Below are 13,932 nucleotides of genomic sequence, written 5' to 3'. Positions count from 1 at the left end.
CCTTCTGAGCCATCAGGAGGGAGTGGCTGTGCGCACTTTTACCAAGACTCAATATGTATATTGCTGAGTGCTTTGGCTGGAATCCTCCATCTTCTAGGGCTGTCATTGCCCCAGTTACTACCACTATGGTCAGTCAGTATCCTTGTCTTCAGCAGATTCAAGGGAAAAAAATAACTTATTCAGGTTCCAATAACATTTTCCTAACAGAACAGTATTAAAATAGGTCCATTTTAATATATTCTTCTGCATATCCCTGATAATGTAAGAAACCAGAGGACTCTGTAAAGCACCCACATGTTAGGGGGTAGGATCTGGTCATTTTTAGGCAGCAGCAAAGGGGCTCACATGCATGGATTCCCTGGAAGCCCTGTGAGCAGTACAGTACTAACGCTGATGTTTGAGGGCCATTCGAATAGTAATGAAATTTCACTTCAAACTAATCAGCGAAATTCAGAACAAAGGCTTGCTTCCTCAGTCCTGCCATAAGCCAACCTCCAACAGACATCAACATCAGTCCCGGCTACTGTGAAGGTTGGTACAGAGAAAAGTTCCCAATCTCTTCAAGCCATGATCAAATCTCAGGAAGCACTGAGAGGACTGGCAGAGCAGGCTTGAGGAAGCTTTGACCCAAGGCACCGTGATCATGGGGCAGAAGGGATTGCTCCCCAGAGGTCCAGGCTAGCAGGAAGAGAACCTGCAAGACCCAGAAGACCCAGAGGGCCATGGCTCTGTGAGCATACATTTGGAAGTCATGGAACAAACTGCTAGAAAAGAAGCTCATTTGCTTTCACGAGATCAAATCAAACTTCTTAAAACATGAACAGAAGGAAGTCCTGAGTATCCTGGGCAGGAAAGCTGAGGTCTGTGGAATGAGCTGTCACAGAGGGTGCTTGCTGAGAGACCAGTAGAGACACTGCAGCTACTTAAGGAGAAGGGCCTGAGGCCACGGGAGGATGGAAGGGGACCAAGTGTGACACAGGTCTCTTTATTCCAGAACAGTGGCATTTTCGTGAACCTGACTGAGGAAGTGTGGCACTCCACTTTAGCTGCAGTAATACTGTAACCTGTCCACTCACCTTCTCTTTTTTGATCGAAACTCTTCAAAGAACTGCTGAATGTCTTCTCTCTTAACAACCGTGCCTTCATCAGCAAATCTCTTCAGGTAATCCTTAAGTTCAGTCTTCAAGTCATTGTATTCACAGATGAGCTCCACTTGCTGGACTCTATTCATGCTGCTGAGGGTGTCCATTAAAGGGTCCCTTATATCAGTTGCCTGGTCGCTCTTGCCTTTGTTCTCATAAGCCATAACTGTATCACATTCATCTGTCAGGAACAGGACATCTAGTTCTCCATACATTTTCATACAGTCTTGACAGGTGAATAGTTGCTGCGCTAGTTCAAGGGCCAATAGGTGGCAGCATCTTTCTTTACAAACTGCTTGGCTAGGAGTTCCTGAAGTCTGCAGCTGGACTGTGGCTCAGTTTTGATATTTTCTTTCTTAAACACTGTCTGGAGTTCAGACTCGGAACTAGAGCTGGTGCAGTGCTCGTTCTTCTGCTCAGCTTTCACCTCGTTGACAGAATGCCTGCCATGCTCCGGAACATCCTCTTTCAGGCCATTATCTTGGGGAGCTCCATTTTCAGGCTTGCTAACATCTTCATCTCCCATCCCAGTAGCATTCGGCAGCAGCCTATCATCTTCAGCAGATATACTGGTGACTGCCAACTGGGCAGCATAAGCCCACAAGAAAGAACAGTGCCTCATACAAGCCTGGCACACCATCTCCTGGAAATCCCCATTCTCAGGGGGAATGGCACCAAGATGCCTGCCGTGGAACCAGTCTTCACAGACCACACACTGTGTCATCCCATCTGGAACCTCATCTTCAGGATCAGGATAAGGTCTCTTACAGATGCAGTATAATCCAAAACAGTTGTCATTGTACTTACTGCAAGAATTTACCTTTGCTTTATCAGGAAATAATTTGCATTCCAAATTTTTAAACTTGCTGTTTCCACAATCACAACAAAAATTTCTTTTTGTGTATAGTTCAAACAGTTTATGGCTTCCGTGACATTCATAATTGCAAGCTAGACAAATTCTTGCCGGTTCTTCTCCCTCAGGCGTGCAGGTGCTATAGGCACACAGTGCTGGTGTCTTCACTGAGCCCTGTGAGTAGGAGCACTTCTCCGAGTCGCTGCAGCCTAGAATGGTGCACGCCTCATTCTCCAACTCCTCGTCTTCCTCGAGCACATCCACCAGCGACACCACGGGCTCCAGTTCTGCCTGGCACCCAGCGGGGCTCTCTGCTCCGGCCATCCTCAATTGTCACCAGGCTCCGCTGCTTGGGCCCAGGAGGAGGCTGGAAAAGTGGCCGCCGCCAGGGACGCGAGAAGGCGGGGCCCAAACTGTTTCTTAAACTGAACAGCATGCACTTGTGTCCACAGAGGCTGAGTACTCAGTGCAAGAAATTAATTAACTACGGCCAGGAAAACACAAAGTCTGCATGTCATATTGCATACATAGTTATTCCATATTTATGACATTGGTATTTTACTGTGATGTTGCCTGTCCTGATGGTTATCATTATGAATCAATTTGAAAGCAGTCAGAATGTCCGCAACCTATGCGTGTATGCGTGCATACAACATATACATATACATATACATATACATATACATATACATATACATATACATATACATATACATATGCATATATATGTACAGTTTGCAGTAACCAATGGTGTTCTATTCACAGTCAGCAGAAAGACAATTTCATAGACAATGAATCTTTAGAAGCACCATGGAAAGCTGGGCGTGGTGGCACACGCCTTTAATCCCAGCACTCTGGAGGCAGAGGCAGGCAGATTTATGAGTTCAAGGCCAGCCTGGTCTACAGAGTGAGTTCCAGGACAGCCAGGGCTATACAGAGAAACCCTGTCTCGAAAAAAAAAAAAAAAAAAAAAAAAAGACATGAATTAATTGGGAGTGGATATATCGTGTGAATCCAGCAATAAGAGAATATCATTCTTGAATTGCAAATTGAGCATGCAATTTGACAGAATGTCAGGAAGGGAGAAGAAGGTGGATTGAACTGAGGAATGAGTCAGTGGCAAGATGGGCAACAGACATGGGTCATGGAGGTGCAGATACCAGCAAAGTACATGCTACATTTGTGTCAATGTGCCACAATGAAACACTCAATAATGAATAGTATTTTAAAAGAAATAATAATTATTAGCCACAAAAACCTGTATAGTTTACTAAATCTGGACTACTGAAAATTTCATTTGCACACTTGAAAGACAATTTTCCTCTGTATTCATATGAATGATTTCTCCACTCACATTACTCTAGATACAAGTCTCAGGATCCTAGAACAGCTTATCACAAAACCAGAAGTCATACATATGAAATATATTGAGTTTAAGTATACAGCAATATCCATTACAAAACACTAAACTTGTTTGTGTCATTCAAACACAAAATAGGGCATATCATCACCCAAACCCGCGAATTGACTACATACATTCTGCTTTCTTTCAGTCCAAATCCACTGAAAGTAGTGTGTGAGTTTACAGTCTTCATAAAATTCTCCAGTGGTCAGTGTTGATTCTAGAATATAACCAAGAATAGGCAAGTAGAAAGATATTAGAAGAAAACTTTGCACGGTAAAACACAGTCTCGGTCACTATTTGCTTCTAAAATACTAAGATATTTCTAAGAAAAGACTTCTTCGCAGCCACTACTGCCATGTAAAATGCACACAAAAAATATGTAGGAAAACAACGATAATTTAAAATAGATGGCTCAGCAAAAAGTATTAAATTGAAAAAACAGAATCTAGGAGGAAGATCATGGTTTGGAATTCAAATATTAAGATTACTTTCTCATTAGTAATTATTGTTTAAAAGGTGGAAATGAACTTTTTGTTTTAATTGAAATAAAGCACAAAGCACGGCATTCTCTCTGCATCTTGTTGAACCTTTAAAACTCAATCTTTTTTTGTTTTGTTTTGTTTTGTTTTGTTTTGTTTTGTTTTGTTTTGTTTTGTTTGTTTTTCGAGACAGGGTTTCTCTGTATAGCCCTGGCTGTCCTGGAACTCACTTTGTAGACCAGGCTGACCTCGGACTCAGAAATCCACCTGCCTCTGCCTCCTGAGTGCTGGGATTAAAGGCGTGCACCACCACGCCAGGCCAAAACTCAATCTTTATTATGTAAATTAACTGTGGATCTGTGAAGAACTGTATAATTTTGGATACAGTTGAATTAAATGTATTTCTGGATTTGGTCTGTTTATTGATTCTAAGGACATTGGAAGCACAGTCCTTGTTTAGATATTCTGTACCTGTCACTGGTGTGACAGAGTCCATACTCTACATGGTCTGTGGATCTCAATAACTATAAACACGAGACTGTCTCTCCCTGACTTGTACTTTGTAATGTCCTGTTTACTACATTGTCCTGTGTGTCCCTTGTAGCTCTGATTGTTCCATTACTGGATGTCTCACTGTGAATCATCTGACACAGTCCACTGACATCATTTCTAAATGTGTTCACATAATCAGCTTGTTGAAACTTTCCAAGGACCAAATATGAACAAAAGGGCTTCCTCCTAGGGGTTCACAAACATGAGTGATATCATGGAGCCTGAGAATGAATTATCCTCTTAAGTATTACCTACCCATGTTTATTACATGGTCTGTGGACACCAGTTGCACAGCCCCAGGGAAGAGAGGGTTTAAGATTACTCCAGGGCTCAGAAGAAAAAAAAAAAATCATGAATATGCAATAATCATCTCCTTTGCCCAAAGAAATAAAAGCAGGCAGAAATCTGATGTGCTGATATTCATGGCACTTCACAATCCACACTGCCCAGGTTTAAGGCAGGGCAAATATGTTCATTTTGTTGGTAGTCTTCCTCCTCCTCAACATTCCCATTCTCATGGCTAATGTCATTGATCCCAGGTGCTTTTGGAGAATAAATATAAATGAAGTCAAGGATAAAGATTTGGGGACATCTTATTCCATTGGAGCAGTTCAGTTGCCTATTAAGAAAGATTATTTCAACCAGACTCTGCTATATAAGTGCATTTGTATTTTTCATGTAAGTGTCATCGTGAATGTTCAAGAATGGTCTGAGAATGAAGATTAGGCAAATCCCTGAGTCATCTGTTGCTAAGTTAGAACACCAAGAAACAACCGTAATTCTTTCACAGACTCAATCCTATTTTCTCCTTTTAACTAACCCAATGAAGGTTTTGTTTTTCTTCTAGATGGCTTCTGACTCAAAGTCTGGAAGCGGAGGAATAAAGGACTATCTACATCGATTCTTCACAGATAGCCCACCCGTTAACAGTCTATACTGCACTTTAGACAGTGATGATTTATTGAAATAGATCCCCTTCAAAGCCAAGTCATGCTTTTGATATATTTCTGGAACAGAATGTATACAGAATGCTGTTCTATATATAGATTGTTATGTAAACAATTGTACATAATAGGAATTGTATATGTACCATGGAATACTATTCAGCTATGAAAAACAAAGACATATAATTTAGCAGACAAATAGATGGATCTTGAGAATGTCATCTTGAGTGAGGTAACCCCATCCCAAAAGGGGATGCTCTGTAAGTATTCACTTATAAGTGAATATTAACCATAAAATACAGGATGCCTGTGCTACACTCCTAAGACCCAAGGAGACTGGACAGGGAGATGAGCATAAGACCAGATGTTTGAGTCTCAATTAGAAAGGTGAATAGAAATGTCATGGAAGGCAGATAGAGAGGTAGAACTGTGTGAAGGAGGAAATAGTAAGGGGTGTTGAGGTCTGGTGTATGGTGGTTAAAGATGAATGGCTTGATGTCCAGTAGAAAGAATGGAAATCTGCAACCAATGGGCAGGGGGAGGTAGGAAGCATCTCCATGAAGAGAGAGTTCTGGGATAGGGGAGGTGCCCAGGAATTAACAGGGGTGAGTTTAGCTGTGATTCAAAGCATGGAGATTACAGAACCTGTTTAGACTGCCTCCTTGGCCAGGCAGGAACTCCAGTGGAGTGGTAGGGACATAAAACCACCTACAAATCTATCCTTTCTGCAAGAAATCCTGGGATTGTGGATGGAACTGGATGTAACAGAGACTGGAAGGAACTGGACCAACTTGAGACCTCTTACATAGGCAAGCACCAATCCCTGACACTATAAAGAATACTTTATAGTGGGCTTGTAGGTAGAAGTCTAAAATGGCTGCCATCTGAAAGGCTCCATTGAGCATCTTACTCAGACAGAAACAAACACTCACAGCCAAACAGTGGGTGGAGCTTGGGGACACTTATGCAAGGATAGGAGGAAGGACTGCAGCCCCTAAGGGGATAGGAAATCCACAATAAGACCAACAGAATCAACTAACCTGGACCCTCAGGGTTCTCAGATTCTGAACCACTAATCAAAGAGCATACACTGGCTGGACCTAGGTTGCAGCTTGGTCTTTCTGTGGGTCCCAAACTACTAGAGTCGGGGCTATCCCAAGAGCTATTGCCTATACGATGAACATGGTCTTCTACCTAGGCTGTCTTCTCTGGCCTAAATGGAAAAGGAAGTACCTAGCATCACAGAGATTTGTGGTACTGGTGTAGACAGATACCCAGGGTGTCCCCACCTGCTCAGAAGAGAAGAAAAAGGGTGATAGGAAAAGGATAATGGGAAGTGTTGACCAGGAGTTGGGCAGTGAACAGGATGTAAAGAGAATAAGTGTAGAAAGAAAGAAAGAAAGAAAGAAAGAAAGAAAGAAAGAAAGAAAGAAAGAAAGAAAGGATGAAAGAGAGAGAAATAAAGAAGAGGAAGAGGAAAAAGGAATAGAAGAAGGAGGTGGCAGAGAAGAGGAAGGGGAAGAAGAAGAGGAGGAGGAGGAAGAGGAGGAAAGGAATTTAAATGGTCATTTGCTACTTGTGTTAAATATTAAATATGTGATCAAAATTGTGTCTGTGTTTCTCTCTGTGTATGCATGTTTCTGTGTTTATGTTTGTGTTTATACACACACACACACACACATATATATACATATACATATATATATATGCATATATTAACTTTGGAATTCAGAAGTTGTCAAATACCCTGGGATAGCAATACAATAGGATGTATGCTGTTCTGTGTGTTCTGGAAACAGTAGCATATTTTTCTAGAAAAACATCCAACGTTGTTAACCACTGAGCTATGTTTTGGAGATGGTGTAAGAGAAGAGATTCTGTCTGGGATGATGGCTGAGGATCATGGTCAACTGGGTGCTTCCTCTGCCTCCCTGAGCTACCAGGCTTTTTACCTGAGCACCTGGCTCCTGTATCTTCAAAAGTAAAATCGGACAATTGATATTTTGTTTTTTAAAAACCAACAACAATGATTTATCTCCTGTGCTTGAGTTAAGAAGCAGGAGGCTTCCCACTCATTGTCCCAATGCTTTACTGTGCCAATCACAGCTGATCACCAACGCTTCCTCATGGCACACTGTGGCCTAACAGAAGGAGGCTGGGTAGAAAATGATGAACGTTGCAGGAAGGACTCCTACTAGGCCCATGAGAAAAAACAATAATACAGGTGAAGGTGAATGGTTAGTGCATCTTGGAATTTAGCAGACCTGTTTTCAAAATTCGGACTGTTTTAACATCTTTACACATCAGATAGGATATTGTCACCATTGACTTTTAAGCTGAGCTTCCTTCTGCCAAAGGAAATTTGCTAATGCATACCGGAGTCAGACCCAGGAATCCACTTTACTTTATCCTTGATGATCAGGGAGTTGAAACACTGGTGCATCTGTAGGCAAGGCAGTGTCTAAATCCTTACACATCGCTTCCCCTGCTTACACATCTGCAGCAGTGTCCAGGTCTCCAGGGTGCACGCTGTCTGAACTACATTACCCAGAAGTGACAGCGCAGAAGACCTTAACCAATGGAAACTGGCGCTTCCGTGGGCTATAACAGAAAGGAGAAGGGCGAAATAAGGAAAGGAAGGGGGGAAAGAAAGGGGTAGGATAGCATTGGGACTTAATGGTTGCGTCAGAGGAAAACTGGTTTTACAGCTCTCTGTCCAGGACTGGAAGGCGCGAGAGGAGCGAGGCTTTGTCCTCCAGCAGACAGTTTTGAAGTCTACGAGGACCCCGTGTGGTTGGTTGCAGACCTGGGAAGAATAGCCATGTCCATGGACCCAACTGCCCAGCAAAATCAGACTGCAGTAGCTCTGCAGGGTGGCCAGGCACAGGTGCGTACCACGTGATCACAACCCCTTTCCCCAATCCTAGAGTGCAATGCGGGCTGGGATGTTAGTTGGAGTTTCTAGATGGCATAGAGTACTCACACTCGCCCACTAAAGATCCTGGGAAGCCCTGTGAATGTAAGACCTGTTCAGGGCCACCGGAACCTTTGTGTTCATAGCGTCCTTTATTCACAGGTTTCAGTAAGTGCAAAGATATCTACTGACTATGGAGAGGTAAATGGATAGACGGTGCCACAGGAACTCACATTTCTAGATCCCCACATAAGTAATGCTTTGGGACTCTTTGCTTGATATTATTCTCCTGTCTTTCCATCTGAATTCCATAAAAGATAATTATAGAATATAAGGTCTCTGAGTCCAGAACAGCAATTATATGGACAGGTTCCATTTATAGGGAGCCACTTCCTTCAGATTCAGAGGTATTCAAGTTCCAGTGACGACTGTTAGAAAATGTCTGGAAGTGAGATGGATTAGGGATGCCCAGAAGCCCTCAGGTGTACTTGAGATTGGCTGGTGCAGTGGAAGGCAGCCGTTGGGAAGGGTAGAGGAGATGAGAAGCTGCAGGCTTGAATATTAACATGAACATGGAAGGACGTTATGAAGGGTGATATGCGTGGTGACAGAAAATATGAATAGATGTGCTCATGTCCAAGATCATGTGCCAGAGGTAGAGTGGAGATCTGTGGCTCAAATCTGGACATATCTGTTTGGCATGATGTGAAGAAGCCTATAGAAATTGTCTGGTAGAAAGGTGGGACTTTCCATATCAAACGTCAAGACTGATAAATTCCATTTGTCTGTCTACCTGTTTGTGGCTGGTGCTGAAAACAGTGGCCATTGCAACCCTGAGCAGAGACTGGGTGTCAGTGAATGAAGAGTCTGCTGCTCTCTGAAGAAGGAATCTAAATGGGATTGGCTGTCTCTGGGATGTCAAAGTCCAAGGGAAGGAAACTTCTCCTTGTTAACTCAACATTCTCTGTTGTGGCAGGGTGGTATGGCCTTTAGTGATGTGGCTATCTACTTCTTGAGGGAGGAATGGAGACTACTTGATGACTCTCAGAGGCATCTGTACCACCAGGTGATGATGGAGGTCTTTGTTCTCATGTCCTCATCAGGTAAACTCCCACCTCACACCCATTCTGTAAGAGCATCCTGTCTGGGTTGGCTTGGCTTCTTTTCTATAAGAGACGTCTCCTTCCCAAATCTGGTCCATGGGCATTGGTCCTTTCCCCAGTGTCATGGAGTGGGAAGTACAGGTGAGAGACCTGTGCATGGTACACTACCATCTTCTCTCTCTTATATAGCAAAGACACAAAGGAAGCAGCCTGAAGTGAGGAATCTTATAGTAGTTTAATAGACTTCACACTGGTAGCTTCTCCATGGCTGGAGACACTGTAAATACTCAGTCATTCCCATGACCCAGGTACTCTTCTCTTCCTGTAGGTGACTTGAGTCAAATTGTGGCACTGATATGGATACTACTTGGTGGGTTTTCTTGCAAGACCTCTCTAGGGGTATCTTAGAGTTTCTATTGCTGTGAAGAGACACTATGACCATAACAACTATTTTTTAAGATTTATTTATTTATTTTATGTATATGAGTACACTATAGCTATACAGATGGTTGTGAGCCATCATGTGGTTACTGAGAATTGAACACAGGACCTCTGTTCGCTCTGGCCCCTCTCCCTCCAGCCTAAAGATTTATTTATCATTATATGTAAGTATACTGTAGCTGTCATTAGACACACCAGAAGAGGGCATCAGATCTCATTATGGATTGTTGTGAGCCACCATATGGTTGCTGGGATTTGAACTCAGGACTTTCAGAAGAGCAGTTGGTGCTCTTAACCACTGAGCCATTTCTCCAGCCCAACCATGGTGACTCCTATAAAAGAAAGCACTTAATGGGGGGGCTGGCTTGAAGTAGAGGTTTAGTCCACTGTCACCATGGTGGGAAGCATGATGGCATGCAGGCAGATACGATGCTGGAGAAGTAGCTGAGAGTTCTACATCTGAATCTGAAAGCAGCAGGGTGAATGAGACACTGGGCCTGACCAGGGGTCTTTGTTGTCAGTTTTCTTTCCTGTGGACTGCATGAGTTACATCACTCCATCTTAGCATGGGACATTCCCCTTTCCTTTATTTTACATTAGGACTTATACCTTCTGGGACTGACATCACTCAGCTGGGGTCTTCAGGAGATCGCTTCATCCCTGCCCTGAGATTTTTGACTCCAAGTAAGTGCACAGGTATTTGGAGGGTGGCGGTTGCTGATGTATACACTCTAGATGGGTTCATAAGAAGTATCTTTCTGTTGGTTCTTTGGTGCCTGGGCAAAGGATCATGGTAAAGTCCTTTTGGCTGTTTACCCAGTTGTCTACCAGCCATTGCTATTACTCTGATCCAGGGCTATCTCTCACCTATGAGTCTTAAATGTTTTTCCTGCTCCCCTGTGACACTGTAAAGCATAAGTTTTCCTTAATTATGTTGTTAGTGTGTACAAGTGCCCTGAGCAGTCCTTGAAAACGGGTTCTTCAGGTATTATATTGAATGGGCTTAGACACAGCCTTCTGCACTGTGTTGAACATCTCTGACTTTAAGTTTTTATTGCTATGATGATAAATCATGACCAAAGGCAACTTAGAAGGGGAAAGGGTTTATTTCCTCTTTCATTTCCTGATAAAAATCCGTCAATAAGAATAATTCAAGGCAGAAACTCAAGGCAAGAACTGAAGCAGAGGCCATGGAGTAAGCATCGCTTACTGTCACCCAGGATCACCCTGGCCAGGGGTGGCACCACCAGAAATGAGATGGGCTTACCTGCATCAACCATTAATAAAGAAAATGACCCTTAGTGGTTATTTTATGGAGGCATTTTTTTTTCAATTGAGGTTCCCTACTCTCAGATGACCCTAACGTGTGTGTCAAGGAGAGGGGGGAAAAAAAAACCCAACCCAATCAGGACAGTGTCCATTTGAGGCTCTTCAGATCTTCAGAAAGTCATTTTCTAAGGAAGGAAGTTCAGGTCCCCAGCACTCTTCCTTGTGCTGCTTGCCATTCCTTTGTTGTTGCCCGACATGTTTTCTGGGACAGGGCTCTTCCAGCCTCATCCCTGGAGTAGGCCCTTCCCATCTTAAAGTTTCTGTGAGAAATCTCGGGTGTTGATTACTTGTGTTTGTTGCCACTTCAAAGTCTATATGTCCTTTATCATTGTCTCTCTGTGTTTCTGTGTTGCTGCAAAGGAGTGGAGCTTGCAAAGATATCTTGTGAGCAGACCCTTTCAACGACCATGCTGCAGCAGCAGCAGCAGCAGCTGAGCCGTGCTGAGAAACCCTTACAAAGAGCAGAACGCAGAATTTCAGTTCCGAAGAGAAACAGAAGTGACCCATCAGAGAAGACTTTACAAAGCACAGACAACACAATGGACTGCCACACTCTCTCTGGGCTTCTCAGGCATCATGTGACTCACAGTGCTGTGGAGAGACCCAGGAGTACTAAGAGAGGAAAGGCCACTCCCAGTGAGAAGAGGAATTGGAAATGCTGCGACTGTGGCAAATCCTTCGATTGTAAGTCTCTGCTTATTCGACACCGGAGGATACACACTGGAGAAAAGCCCTTTAAGTGTAGCGAATGTGAGAAGTCCTTCATCCAAAGGACTGATCTGAATCAACACTTGAAAGTTCACACTGGAGAAAAGCCCTTTAGATGCAGCGAATGTGGGAAAGATTTCAAACACAACTGCTCCCTTGTTGGGCATCAAAGACTTCACACTGGAGAGAAACCTTATAAATGCAACCAGTGTGGGGAATCGTACATGAACAGGTCCAGCCTCACATGTCATTATCTGGTTCACACTGGAGAAAAGCCTTACAAATGCGGCGAGTGTGGAAAATTATTTAAGGAGAAATCCAGCCTCGTTTACCATACCCGAGTGCACACTGGAGAAAGGCCTTTTGAGTGCAGCCAGTGTAGGAAGTGTTTTAAAAAAAACTCGCACCTCGTGAAACACCAGAAAGTTCACAGCAGGGGAAGACCCTTTAAGTGTAATGTGTGTGGGAGATTCTTTACCATGAGGTACAGCCTCATCAAACACCAGAGATTTCACACTGCAGCAAAGCATCATGAGTGCAAGGAGTGTGGGAAAGTGTTTTGCTACAGGACTGGACTTTCTATACACCGAAAGATTCACACTGATAAAAGTATTGAGTGTAATGAACATGGGAAGTAGTTCCCATGATCGATCTACCTTATCTACACAAGAGGACGTTCAATGGGTAAAAGTCAAGAGTGCTTCAAATGTGGAGAAACTTCACCCACACGTCCATCCTGTTTAACCTAAGAGGCCAGAGTGCTGGGATGTATCCTGAACCCACTGATGCTGGGAACGCCTTAGAGCAAAGTCTGTTCTTATTAGCAACACAGACACAACCCAGAGAGTGAATGCAGAGAACGTAGAGAAAGCTTCAGCCATTGGCCAAGCTTGTTGAGCCTTAGGACTGAACATGACTTTGAGCAGAGAAGTCCTGAGAGTGGCCTTTGTGAGGAAGCCAGTCATTGCAAGTTACTCATCAAAGAAGATCACAGAGGCAAGATGAGAATTATTGCCATCTTCTTATTCCTATGAAGTTAATGCTTTCTGGGGACTTAGCAAGAGGAAGCCGTGTTCTTGACTGCACCAGTGTGGATTGGAGTCTCCATGTTACTGACTTTGAATGGGGGAGGAAGAGAGTGACCTCAGTTTAAATAAGACATATATTTGTTGTTGTTGCTGCTGCTGTTATTTGTTTGTTTGTTTGCTTGCTTGCTTTGTTTTTTTCACACTGAATATTGCAGTCCCTGGGATAAATGATCATTTACTGTAAAGTCTTCATGACTCTTGTGTACCTAAGTGTCACTAATTTTGTTGGGGACTACCTCTGTGTAGCACCTTATGCTCTCTTATAGGCATATAGCCCATATGTTTTAAGTATTTGTTGTTTTCTTGGGTGTGTTTTGTCTGTGTGTATGTAGATACAGTGAATACATGCCTGATGGCTATGAAGGTCCAAAAAAAAGGCATTGGTTTCCTAGAACTGGAATTACAGATGGGTATGAACCAGTATGTTTGCTGGAAATGGAACCCAGGCCCTCTGCAAGGGTGGCACTTGAACACTGTGCCCTTGCTCCAGCCCAAGTTAAGAAGTTAGCAGATTCTGTTCTAAGTGACTATGTGTTTCAGATTTCCTCCTGCAGCATATCAGATACCGGGTCCTCACATCCTCCCTGATGCTCTGTAAGCTGCGTGGAGTTCATTTGAATCATTTAGTTCATTTGAATCATTTAGTGTGGTAGCATGTAATTGTAGTTTTACTTTGGCTTATCTTCATGTGTTATTGTAAAGATTTGGTGAAGTTTGTGGGTTTGTGTAGGAGCCAATATTCATGTGTGTGCACCACATGTATGTCTGGTCCCCTTTCAGGTCATAGTAGCCATCAGAGTCTCTTGGATTGGAGTCCCAGATTCTTGAACCTCCATATGGATGCTGGGAATAAAACCAAGGTTATCTGCAAGAACAGCAACTGCTGTTAGACAGAGCCATTTCTCTGTGCTCCTCACCCAGGTTTCCTTTCTTTGTTATGCTCTGCCTTGCCTTGCCTTGCCTTGCCTTGCCTT

At 43.3% G+C, this 13,932-nt stretch overlaps 1 protein-coding gene and 1 pseudogene across 1 annotated transcript; one reads left to right on the top strand and one right to left on the bottom strand.

Annotated features, from left to right (window-relative positions):
- Positions 1 to 965: 965 nt before the first annotated feature.
- Positions 966 to 2,319, bottom strand: LOC110297643 (putative E3 ubiquitin-protein ligase UBR7 pseudogene; annotated as a pseudogene).
- Positions 2,320 to 8,054: 5,735 nt separating this feature from the next.
- LOC110297655 (uncharacterized) lies at positions 8,055 to 13,411 on the top strand. The gene is made up of 4 exons (XM_021166543.3): positions 8,055 to 8,262; positions 9,266 to 9,392; positions 10,434 to 10,517; positions 11,523 to 13,411. Exons 1-4 carry the CDS (start codon positions 8,197 to 8,199, stop codon positions 12,506 to 12,508), a joined length of 1,263 nt encoding a protein of 420 aa, XP_021022202.3. The 5' UTR covers positions 8,055 to 8,196; the 3' UTR covers positions 12,509 to 13,411.
- The last annotated feature ends 521 nt before the right edge of the window (positions 13,412 to 13,932 follow it).

This window comes from Mus caroli, unplaced genomic scaffold (genome assembly GCF_978045245.1).
Source record: "Mus caroli unplaced genomic scaffold, Mus_caroli_1 scaffold_8, whole genome shotgun sequence".
NCBI lineage: Eukaryota > Metazoa > Chordata > Mammalia > Rodentia > Muridae > Mus > Mus caroli.
Note: the sequence above shows the minus strand (reverse complement) of the source record. Positions and strands in the feature narration are given on the sequence as shown.